Source organism: Apis dorsata, unplaced genomic scaffold (genome assembly GCF_000469605.1).
Source record: "Apis dorsata unplaced genomic scaffold, Apis dorsata 1.3 scaffold_631, whole genome shotgun sequence".
NCBI classification, from domain to species: Eukaryota; Metazoa; Arthropoda; class Insecta; order Hymenoptera; family Apidae; genus Apis; species Apis dorsata.
The window spans coordinates 151,724-163,739 of record NW_006263826.1 but is presented as its reverse complement, the minus strand read 5'-3'; the positions used below and the strand labels follow the sequence as shown (position 1 = coordinate 163,739).

Below are 12,016 nucleotides of genomic sequence, written 5' to 3'. Positions count from 1 at the left end.
TTTTTTTTTTTTTTTTTTTTTTTTTTTTTTTTTTTTTCAAATTCTAAGAAACACGCGTATCGATCGAGAGAAAAAATTCTTCTTCGTTAGTTTGGAAGGAAGCGAGGAGCAAGGGAGGCTCGATCGATCTTTTCCACTAAGGCGCTAGACACCGAGCGAGACGCGAAGTCGGACGTAAAATTACGGTGCGTATATGTGCACCGGCCGGTAACATTGATCTCCTTTCCTCTCGAGTAGAGCTTGTTCCGGTCGGTGTTCCACCACTCGAGTCCGTCGTTCGTTGCGAAAGGTCGATCGGGAGAGTGAACGACTTTCGAGGCGATCCCTTTCCGTGATTCCGCGCCAACGACCGAATCTTATAACCTTGAGGTTATAAGAAATCCGTAAATTCGATCCCCGATACGTTACGGTGATAAAAATCGTTCCATCGATTTAACCATGCACGTGTCGAACGTTTATTACGAAAATATTCTTCCATCTAGAGAAGCACGATCGTGCATCGAGCATCACTTCATCCTTTGGATCGGTTCCGCGAGCAAGGAAGAGTGAGAGATTGGTTAAAGTTTAAAAAAAGAAATTAGTTTCAACGATTCCAATTCTCCATCTTTTTTTCTTTTTGATTAATTTTTGAAAAATCATCGGTCGAATTTCACATGGTACCTGTTAAAAAGGGATAAAACAACACATCGATATTTGAAACTCACTTTCGTCGGTTTGAGGTGCCGACAAAATGGCACTATGCTTTTTCTTCACATCCTCTACGTTCGTTTGGATCCTGTCTATCATTTCGCGGATTTCCTCCACCTGTGCAATAATTTAAACGTGTTAAATTAATACATATATATCTACAACTAGGAAGAAAGAAAGAGAAGAGAAAGAGGAGGAGATAGGTGAGGGGGGGGGGGGGAGAAAGAACAACTCGTATAAAAATTTATTAAATATTTGAAAATATATTTCGATCGTCGATCGAGCGAAATGAATTCGACTAATACTCTACGAAATGATTATATTTATCGATAAATGAAATATAATTTTTTCGCTTAACACGGTGGAAAAATGAGATGGTCAATGAAATAAGAAAGAATGAAAATACGAGAAGCGCGTCGAAAAGAAAAACAGATAAAAGAAAACGTACAACTGCTTTTAATAAGTCGAAAGGTGAACAGATATCTCTGCGACAATGATATTTCACTTCTGTTAAAATTGTCTCTTCCCACGCGTTCGAACGCGGAAAGATCGAAAAGCGAAACAAACGATCAAAGTTGATACGAGCCCACGCAAACGGTAACTAATGAAAATGCCAAAGTTGCTCTATTCGCACCGAAGCTTCCTGTACAAACCGAATTATCCGGTAAGTACCTACGCGTTGAATTTCGATCGCCCGTATCTGTTACGATTTATTCCAATATTTGGAATTGAGCGAATAACGAAAAAAACGAAAAAATATAAAAAACGAGAAAAAAAAAATATATATATATATACGCATGAAGAGAATGGAAATATTTGATACGATATTTGCGGAACGTGTAACGCCACACGGTTAGTCGGTTCGGAATCGTCTCGACCTAATTCCCCAATATCGAGACGAAACTATCCGAACAGAAATTTTCTTTCGTCCGCTTAGCGATTCGATCGAATTTACTATTACCGAATACTTATAATAATAATTACGCGTAAATAATTTACACGTCGAATTTTCCGTTCGAAAAGAACAATCGACTTCAATCCCGATCTTATTTACAATTTTTACGGAATTATCATCGATTCATCGTATGTCGTATATACGCTGGTATATATATATATAACCTTGACCGAATGAGATAATTCCAAGCGAAAAAAAAAAAAAAAAAAAATTATAGTAAAAGAGTATGATTAATCTTTCCTGTTTCCAGAGCTCGATGTTTCGAGCATAGATACAAATATACTCACTTCCGCGAAAAACTCGGTCATAAAATCATCGGGCCCGCCAACATTGACGGACACATCGTCCGCCACGTCATCATCGTCCGACTGGGCCTGAAACAAACGAACAATCAAAAGTTAATTAAATAAATTTGACGAATTTCGATTTTGCACCGTCACTCACCGTTCTTTCAATTTCAATTTATTTCTGCACCATAGATTTCTAATCGATTCCTCGATTCCTCGCGAAATATCGATCGTTTTTTATATTTTTACCCCTTAAGATATCTTTATCGTGTAAAAAAATTGAAATTTCGATTTTTATCATAAGAAATACGATCGATAATCGCTCGCATAATTATAGTGCTTCGTTTTTTTCAAATGCGCGCCAAACATATTTCGAATACGAATACATCCTTGCTTATCGGTCAGTCGAATCGTCGAATCGTCGAATCGTTGAACGCGATTTTAATTCCCTCTGTCGAATGTAATAATTATATTCCGCCTATTGTACGTTCTCAATGGTCTCTCTAACTTAACCCCTTTGTTCGTATATACATCTCCTTGATTTACCTGGTTAACCAGATGCTGACTTGGCAGAATCTGTCACGAGACCATTATGTACCAAATTTTCGATTAACTTCGTGTCTTTTTTCTCATCCTGTTCTTACCTCTATATATTTTTATCCTCACGATCAAAAGGCGATCCTCACGCATACAAAAGGCGGATGTATACCTCGTTACACACCTCCTTCCTTTATAACTTCCTTCAGTTTTCATTTTCAATATCGTTTTTCAAACGATACATACTCGCACACAATCGTATATGTCTACTATGATTCATCCAATCATGAGAAAAATTGAAAGTCGTTTAGATTCGATAATCTATATGTAACAATATTATAATAAAATACGTTATGTTATCATCAAAAAATAAAAAGAATATGATTAAAAGTTCGTGAATCTAACTTTTATTATTCTAACTTTAGATATTTCGATTGTCAACATTATTTTTTCAATCAAAAACATTGAAAAAAAAAAAAAAAAGAATCGGAATTTAAACTAATTGCACAGAATATCTATAAGATGCAATAAATAATGAGAACAAAGTTAATCGCGAAATAATTCGAATTTGAATTAATGATATTTTTTTTAATACTATCGAACAATATTTGTACAAAGGAACATGAACAAAATGAAATAGAGATCGATTAGACAGATCTAATCGATGTTTGAAAAACAAGTGTGTATCGTAATTAATAGAATCGAATCGTTATCTTCTTATAAGAGTATCAAAAGCTGATTATATTCAAAAAAATAAGGCATGGATGAAAAAAAAAAAGTAAGAGAACAAACGATCATCGAATGTCATGCGCTCAAGAACATGTCATACGCCCAGATATTCCGATCTTTTAAGCATTCGGCGCCTCTGATAATGAATCATCAACATCGACTTTATTCTTGCAGTACAGGATTAGTTCGATTTTCAAATAAATCTAGGAATAATATTCGTTCGATACTCGAAACATTGTATCATGATACTTAATTAGAAAAAGTAAATCTTCCATGGAAAGTAACTGCTTAAATATATATGTATATATATTTGTACCGGTATCGAGAACTCTGTCATCGTTATGAAATAAACGATGACGAAAAACATAGGTATATTGGCAAACACCTGTCAGTCACAGGAGACATTGGTCTCTCTCTCTCTCTCTCTCTCTCTCGCTCTCTCTCTCTCTCTCGCTCTCTCTCTCTCTCTCGCTCTCTCTCTCTCTCTCGCTCTCTCTCTCTCTCTCGCTCTCTCTCTCTCTCTCGCTCTCTCTCTCTCTCTCGCTCTCTCTCTCTCTCTCGCTCTCTCTCTCTCTCTCGCTCTCTCTCTCTCTCTCGCTCTCTCTCTCTCTCTCGCTCTCTCTCTCTCTCTCGCTCTCTCTCTCTCTCTCTCTCTCTCTCTCTCTCTCTCTCTCTCTCTCTCTCTCTCTCTCTCGCAAATAGATATATACGCACATATTCTTTCTTTCTCTACTTATATGTCTCTTCCCATCTTTTTTTCTTGTTTGTTCATTCATTCTTCTCTCTGTTCAACCACCGAATGGTTGACAGTCGAGTAGACACCTCGGAAACGCCTTATTTCATTTTTATTCGTAAACGACCGAACGAACATCCGAATGAGCATTCGGATCGTTTGGTGATCGTCTTAATTAATATTTCCACGAGAAATGTTCGATCTTAAGAAATGAAACGACAATATTATATGTATGTATATACATTGGGTGTGAGTTCATTTCTTCGAACGTTACAAAATACGGACGATGCAAAGAATACGAGTAACAGAATTACGAATACGAAGGCGAAAGAAATAAAATTCCCAAGAATAAAAGATGAAAGTTTGTCGTAGTTTTAAAACGATGAAAATAAAGTCAAAGCAAAAAGATAAAGTGAAGAAAAAAGTATAAGTATTAATCGCGAAGTATTAACGATGAATCAGATTGTTTTCAAAAAAATGTTATATATAATTTTTCTATAACTCACCGCAACAAGAGCTGCTAATCTATCCTTAGTCATGGCGAGGGTGACAAAGTGTTGCGAGTCAGCAAATGTACGGAGTGATGAGACTAGCGACTAATCCCATTCACGATTTTATCCATGTACTATGAGCACGACCACTAAAAACTAAAGGAAACGGACGCACTAGCGGCGAGAGACACGATCGTAAAATCGATACACTCGCGAACTCGCCTGCTTCTGCAGTGCCGTCCGGTGTGCTACGCATGCGCCGGTGACGTCAACTATATTCAGGACCGAAGCTAGACCTCATCGTAGCCCCATCTCAACGAACGCCCCCACCCTTTTTATTACCGATCACATTTACTTTATAAATTTCCTTTTCTATCATCGATATTTATATATCTATAAAATAGAGAACATTAGATTTCAAATTTTTTCAATTGTTCGATATTAAATTTATCGATATATAAATATCGTTTTATAAACGAATATCTTTGTAATTTATTATATTTCGTTTTATCAATTAAATACGAAATATTGAAATATTTTCTTATAAAAGTGATATGAAAAATATCGCAAGATACGATAAATACGATTTAGAATTTATTGTAATGTATTCATTTAACATGCTGAAACAAAAGGAAAAAAAGGAAATAATTTATAAAAGAATTAAACGAATTTCTTCGCTTCAAATTTAATCATTTACCGCCTTTACGTGCCCCAATGCATCATTCTATGTACTCATACTTATATATATATATATATATATATATATACGTATATTATAATTCTCCCGTTAAAAACTGAAATTCTTCGATACCGGCTTCGATGTGGCGCGCATAAAATAGATGTCGCTAACTCACGTTATTTTCTTCTTATAATTTTTAAAAAAAAATACTCTCGTAAATATTATTTTGACAATTTAAATCAAAGAATATTCCAATTAAATTTTTTTATACCGTATCAATTTGATACATTCATTAAGTTGAATTATATTTTACTTAGCGAATGATGAAAATGCGGACCCCTGTCGTTGACTCGAAGGAACGCCATTGTGAACCGTAACGACTGTGTTGCAGGGTAAATTTTATCGGTCATTTTCACGTACACGTTACTTGCCGGGAAATTTTGTACTAATATTCTCAGATTTTCATAGATTTGTAGCAAATTAATCATCGATCGTACGATTTGTTCGATCGTTTGTGATTTTGATGAAATTACGTGTAATCGTGTTGCTAGATTAACGCAAAAGCTTGTGGTTACGACGATAGGCGCCATTCTTTTAGTGGAACGTGGTGAATTTATACGTCGAATTGTCTTAAAGCGCGGGACACTGATCAACCGGCTTTTCAAATTATTATAAAAAAAAATATTAGCATTCTGGTAGGTATGTTTATTTTATTATATAAATACGACATACTATTTTCAAGTTATTACTAGTTCAATTCAAATATCATGATGTGTCGATCACGTTTTTGATGCGTGACTTTCGATCTGGCATCTTTATAGCAAGTATCGAATTTTTTTAATACATATAATAATCTAATAAACTCTTTTATCGTAATAATCGCATCCATCTAATCAATTTTACATTCAAAGTCATTTATTTTTTCCAGATCTCCGTTTGACACTACATCTTTTTGGCTAGTCATTGGTATTAAAATGGCACAAGAAGCTGATATACCTACTTTCAAATGTGTATTAGTCGGTGATGGTGGTACTGGGAAAACAACATTTGTCAAACGGCATTTAACCGGTGAATTTGAAAAAAAGTATGTCGCAACCTTAGGTGTGGAAGTACATCCACTTATCTTTCACACAAATCGTGGTCCAATTCGTTTCAACGTTTGGGATACAGCTGGCCAAGAAAAGTTTGGTGGTTTAAGAGACGGATATTATATTCAAGGACAGTGTGCCGTCATTATGTTTGATGTTACATCAAGAGTGACGTACAAAAATGTACCTAATTGGCATAGAGATTTGGTTCGAGTTTGTGAAAATATACCCATTGTACTTTGCGGGAATAAAGTTGACATTAAGGATAGGAAAGTAAAAGCAAAGAGTATTGTTTTCCATAGGAAGAAGAATTTACAAGTGAGAAATCTATTTTTCTTTCTTTTACTATTATCAATATTATATAAATTTGTAGATTATGAATCCAAATTTGATTTATTTTTTTTTCAAATTTCTTCTAATAAAATAACGTTTCATTAAAAAAGTAATCTTTTTTTCTATAATTGTTTCAGTACTATGACATCAGTGCAAAAAGCAACTATAATTTTGAAAAACCTTTCTTATGGTTGGCACGTAAACTGATCGGTGATCCAAATCTCGAATTTGTCGCAATGCCAGCTCTTCTTCCACCAGAAGTTACAATGGATCCACAATGGCAGCAACAGATCGAGAAAGATCTTAAAGAGGCTCAAGAGACCGCATTACCAGAAGATGATGAAGACCTTTAGTTTGTCACATTGCGCTGTATAATACGAATAGAGGCAAACCATACACGTGCATGTAAAGTACGTTGCGTACTTGTGCCTCTTCATAGGTCAAAGATTCTTTCTTGGGTGGAATTAATATATACATACATACGCTTCTGTTTCGTATCTAATGTAAATGATGGCAAAAATATTTCTAATATTTCACGTTTCTCGAGCTTTGTCCTTGAAGGTGTGCTACCAGGAATTGAACGTTGCGTTTTCGCGGATCAAGATTTCAAGATTGTGTAAATGTGCGTAAATGTATTAGACAGAAGGTCTAATTACATAAAAATATTGTCCAATTCGAGTATAGCGTATCCTTCGCCGATTTCATCGATAGACGTTAAATTGATGAAAACTACTTACTATAGAATAAAAAATTGTCCTTTTCTTTATTTACGTATTATGTATGGGTATGCGTGAGTACACGTATGTTGTTATGAAACGATGTATCTTGCGTAATGGATGCATAACTTTGTCGATCAATTAAATTTTCGGTTTTCTTTGAATCATCTATCTATGCTTGTTAAAAACTCTTAAAACTCTTTTTTGTTGCCAATTTTATATGTCGTACATCGGAACAGTGTATGTGAATTGCCTGTATCAGAGTGGATGAACTGTGCTGTTTGGTAATATATAAAAATGTGAGAAATTAATTCTATAAGAAAGAATCTTTCGATATGGTCGAAACGCTAACATTATAAGCAACTGTTTACACACGCGTTTGCTTGTGCTCACGCCCTGTACACATATACACATACATATACACTAAATTTGAGAGATTCTCAAAGTAGTTGAATCTTTACTAGGTAAATAACATAACATTTTACTGTTACATTACCAACGATAAACGAATCAAGGAATAGAATATCGATCGAATGAATAATGCAACAATCGTTTTTGTGAATCGTCAAACGATTCTCAAACACAGTTGTATTTTGGAATAATGTTTCGAATGGAGCAAAGCACGGTTTGTAGTCAGTTGCGCCTGTCCACGATAATGCGGACTAATATTTTTATTAGCGAAGGTGAATGTATGATTTGTTCAACTTAAATTATATAAACAGTGTTTTTCTTTTCTATACAAACTCGTTCGTTTCGTTGGGAGTCGAAGTTACATACGTTCCTTTCCCCGATTCCTTTGTTTACTTGCTAATTAAATATATACCCGCATGTGCACGAGGGTAAAGTGTTGACAAATACCATAATATTTCTATGGTTAAGAGATAAACGCAAAAATATATACGATAAAATACCTCGTATCGTATATCGTATATTGTACCATTGATGTATTGGACTCAATAAATCATCGTTGAACTGTTTCTTAAAGTTTCCAACATTCTCGAATCATCTCAATAAATTTCTCATATTTCTCTTGGAAAAAATCATAATAAAAATAAAGAAAGTAACTTACGTGGACGACAAAGTTGAATCATTTTATAAAAAATGTATATTAAATCAATTTTATAGGTAATTATTTATTTATTTATTTGTTTATTTATTTGAGAAAGAAAAAACAAAGATACTATTCAGTTTGATACAATGGAACAGTAATACATGTACATTTATAATAATAAACTGTATAATATGAAACCAATGCCAATATATATAGTAATTATCATTATTCTTATTTATTATTAATTACACAATAATATGTGATAATATAATAATAAGCACACATGTCAATATATTCTAATATATCTGATTCTACTTGATTTCTTTCATTTATTTATTATATACGGAATAAATGCACTTATTAAGTTAATAAGTTAAATTAATTTTTCGCTACATATTTTTTCATTACTTTCTTTTTACCTATGAGAATCTCCAGTCGTTCATATTGGTCAAGACTTGGCAAAATATTCGTAATTACTCCAGTTGCTAAAGTTTTCTTTCCGTCTCTTAAAGTAAATCGTTGTCCTTTTTCACACACCATAGGTCTTATTAATTTTAAATGAACACTAAAAACAAAAATTTATGTTCACATCATATTATAATTGATCAAGTTATATACAAGTTCATTTTTCTTGACCAAAAAATATTTAACAAAAACTTACGTAAAATCTTCACCAGGCATGACCAAACTCTTATTTACCAAATTTACTTGACTTGTACAATTCCATGTTTTGCAAAACATTTGAACTTGCATTAAATTATTGATAGGTTTTTTTCTACCTCCTTCCACATCAGTCAACATATATACTTGACATTCCAAATGATCATTAGCTTTCATACTGCCTGGTTTACACATTACCATACCTCTTCTAACATCGTCTCTTTTTAAACCTCTAAGCAAAGCACCCATTTGATCTCCTGCTTCAGCCTCTTCCAACGTTTGACGAAACATTTCTATTGCTGTTATCGTGCTCTTTATCGTTTTGTTAAACCCAATCAATTCACATTCCATACCCTTTTTTATTTTTCCACGTTCCAATTTACCTGTGACTACCGTTCCTCTACCCGAAACCGTGTAAACATTTTCTACCGGTAACAAAAAGGGTTTGTCCAACTCTCTGAGAGGAGTAGGAATATAGCTATCCACAGCTTCTAACAACTTTAATATAGAATCATGGCCTATTTTTGAATTAGAATTATCTAACGCGCAAAGAGCACTTCCTTTAACAAAAGGTATATTATCTCCATCATAACCCATTTCATTTAATAGCTCTCTTAATTCCATCTCTACTAAATCCACCATTTCTTCATCTGCGACATCAATCTTATTTACAAGTAAATAAATACATATATATTTTAACATTCCAAGCTTTTACACATATTCATAATCGATTTACCTTATTAATAAATACGACAATATGTTGGATACCAGTCTGTTTGGCAAGCAAAAGATGTTCTCTCGTTTGTGGCATAGTACCATCAGTAGCGGCAACAACAAGAATAGCCCCATCCATTTGTGCTGTACCAGTAATCATGTTTTTAATATAATCCGCATGTCCAGGACAATCGGTATGACCGTAATGACGTTTATCCGTCTGATATTCAATGTGAGCGACATTGATAGTTATACCACGTGCTTTTTCTTCAGGTGCATTATCGATATCGGTATATTCTTTCGCTTCTGCCAGCTCTTTTTCGGCAAGAACTACGATGAAATAATGAAAAATTTTGACATGTATAGCGATAGAAATATTAAAGGACGAAAAACGAAAAAGTTGAGAAAAAAATACCTTTAGTAATAGCTGCTGTAAGTGTCGTTTTTCCATGATCTACATGTCCGATAGTACCGATATTGCAATGCGGTTTATTTCTGCTAAATATTTTTTTCGTGCTATAAAATTTTTGCGTTATCGATGAATAAGTCCCTGCTCGTAATTGTCCATAAAATTGCTAAAAAAGAATAGAATATATCAATAGAAGAATTAATGATTATGAAAATTATGATGCATTTTCTTACTTGTTTAACAAGATGTTCAATTAGAAATACTTGCTTTATTGTGTATCGAAAACCTGAAAAAAAGAAAACAACATCTTTTCAAATACTTTTCGTTCGATACGATATTAAGAAAAAGATGAAATTTTCTTAAATTCAATTTGATATGTAAATGGCTTCCATCTTTGAGAAACCAAGATATTACATTTTTACATAATGTTGTGAAATGAAAGAATATGGAATAAATCATCCATCATAATTCGGTATAATGGATATATTACATATTCACTTACCAAAATCGCAAATAATTTTTTTACAACTAAACGCCATGTTTCATTCAAAATTTATTTCACAGTTAACCTTTATTTCCAACGAAATCTTTCCAACGAACCACGAACACGATGAGAGCGACGCTCGTGGACAAACTATCGGACGAATTGCGTAACAAGACTAATTATATTATATACAAATATAAACAAAATACTTTATATTTTAATTATCCTTTTTTTTTCCTATACGAGAAATAAAAAATTTAAAAATAATTCTTCACTGGTCTAAATTATTTAATTGCACAAAATCGTACATCGTATCTACTCTTCATTTTTTGATTGGTTGAATACATCGTGGTGCATTCAAGATATCAGATTTGTACTTATATACATTACATTTATATACCTTTTTTTTTCGAATATATTTTACATCACAAGGAATCGAAAATTTTTAATCAATTGTACTAAAATACTAAAAAAAGAAATGAAATAAATCGATAATTATTTTACGATATACGCATGTTCGAGATATGATCGAGGATCGATTTTTCAAAAAAAAAGAGAAAGAAAGATGCGTGCGTGTATACGATGCGAGGTAAAATTAATAAGTGAATCTAATTAGTTCGAAGAAAATAACGAGTCATGAAAGTAAGGTGAGAGAAGATGCAGAAGTTAAGAGAGTCTCGCGAAGACTATTATTAACATCGTTATAATATAATTTCGAGATACTCGGTTAGATAAGAATTGGGATACACTGGGAATAAAAGAGATTAAATTAGATATTTAAATAGATTCCGGATATCCTTATTCGCACATTCCGAAGGTAATCGTAAATGAAACGAGTAGTCGACGAACATCGAGTTATGGAAAACGAGGGGCAGTGACTCGACGAAAATACATTGAATTAAAAAAATCGCATTTTGCGGGAATCGCATCAAATCGTAAATAAATTTGCACGGTAAAACATATTTTGAAATCTTCAATGTTATTATCATTCCTCTTTAACAAAATGTAAAGTTGCGAGCTTAATTTTTCAACGATAATATTGGAATATCAAAAGAAAATAATAAATTTCAAAACAAAATTACTGTTTTCTCTCTTTCTCGATACACATACCATTTTCAGATATTCTCATAACAATCTTTTATCTCGCGTCCAAGGTGCGTTCTACGACGTTCTCGCGGCTGGCTCTTCTTTTGTTCGAGTCTCGGTCGAATATCCATTTACATTCCAGCCCAGTCCATCGCGTCGCTTCCTGTTTCTCGAGCGGTTCTCCGCGTGCCGCTTGCCGTTTCATCCTTCCTCCGCTTATCCAACGGAGCACATGTATCGAAAGAAAATAACTCGCACGCGTCTCGATCGACGAGAGTCGAACGTGTAAGGGGTAAGTTGTGAAATGACGTCGGCTCGACGAAACGGTCGGTTAACGATACCGTTTGTTCGTGCGATGAGGCCCACTTGCACCGGTA

At 33.8% G+C, this 12,016-nt stretch overlaps 3 protein-coding genes across 16 annotated transcripts in view; 1 reads left to right on the top strand and 2 right to left on the bottom strand.

Moving 5' to 3' along the window:
- Positions 1-4,708, bottom strand: part of LOC102681044 (syntaxin-1A) — a 13,245-nt gene extending 8,537 nt beyond the window's left edge. For 6 of the 12 annotated variants that reach the window (XR_004151320.1, XR_004151322.1, XM_006621367.2 and 3 more), the window contains exons 1-3: positions 4,435-4,707; positions 1,930-2,016; positions 705-804 (exon numbers count right to left, since the gene is read on the bottom strand). Coding sequence is in view for 7 of the 12 variants with exons in the window: in XM_006621367.2 (XP_006621430.1) it covers positions 705-804; positions 1,930-2,016; positions 4,435-4,467 (220 nt within the window). In the remaining 5 variants the exon portion in view is untranslated. Of the gene's footprint in view, positions 1-704; positions 805-1,929; positions 2,017-4,434 lie in introns of all 12 variants that reach the window. The other 6 variants (XR_004151318.1, XR_004151319.1, XR_004151321.1 and 3 more) reach the window with 2 other exon arrangements.
- A 701-nt stretch (positions 4,709-5,409) lies between these two features.
- LOC102681873 (GTP-binding nuclear protein Ran) lies at positions 5,410-8,213 on the top strand. Of its 3 annotated transcripts, none has more exons than XM_006621370.2 (3): positions 5,410-5,793; positions 6,027-6,504; positions 6,657-8,213. In XM_006621370.2, exons 2-3 carry the CDS (start codon positions 6,073-6,075, stop codon positions 6,870-6,872), a joined length of 648 nt encoding a protein of 215 aa, XP_006621433.1. In that variant the 5' UTR covers positions 5,410-5,793; positions 6,027-6,072; the 3' UTR covers positions 6,873-8,213. The 3 variants fall into 3 exon arrangements, with proteins under 3 accessions (XP_006621433.1, XP_006621434.1, XP_031369170.1); XM_006621371.2 differs by having other exon boundaries at positions 5,424-5,797; XM_031513310.1 differs by lacking the exon at positions 5,410-5,793 and adding an exon at positions 5,900-5,918.
- A 135-nt stretch (positions 8,214-8,348) lies between these two features.
- On the bottom strand, positions 8,349-10,623 carry LOC102670642 (elongation factor Tu). The gene is made up of 6 exons (XM_031513307.1): positions 10,572-10,623; positions 10,303-10,355; positions 10,076-10,235; positions 9,683-9,990; positions 8,948-9,609; positions 8,349-8,851 (listed from the first exon to the last, which is right to left on the bottom strand). Exons 1-6 carry the CDS (start codon positions 10,606-10,608, stop codon positions 8,665-8,667), a joined length of 1,407 nt encoding a protein of 468 aa, XP_031369167.1. The 5' UTR covers positions 10,609-10,623; the 3' UTR covers positions 8,349-8,664.
- Positions 10,624-12,016: the final 1,393 nt, after the last annotated feature.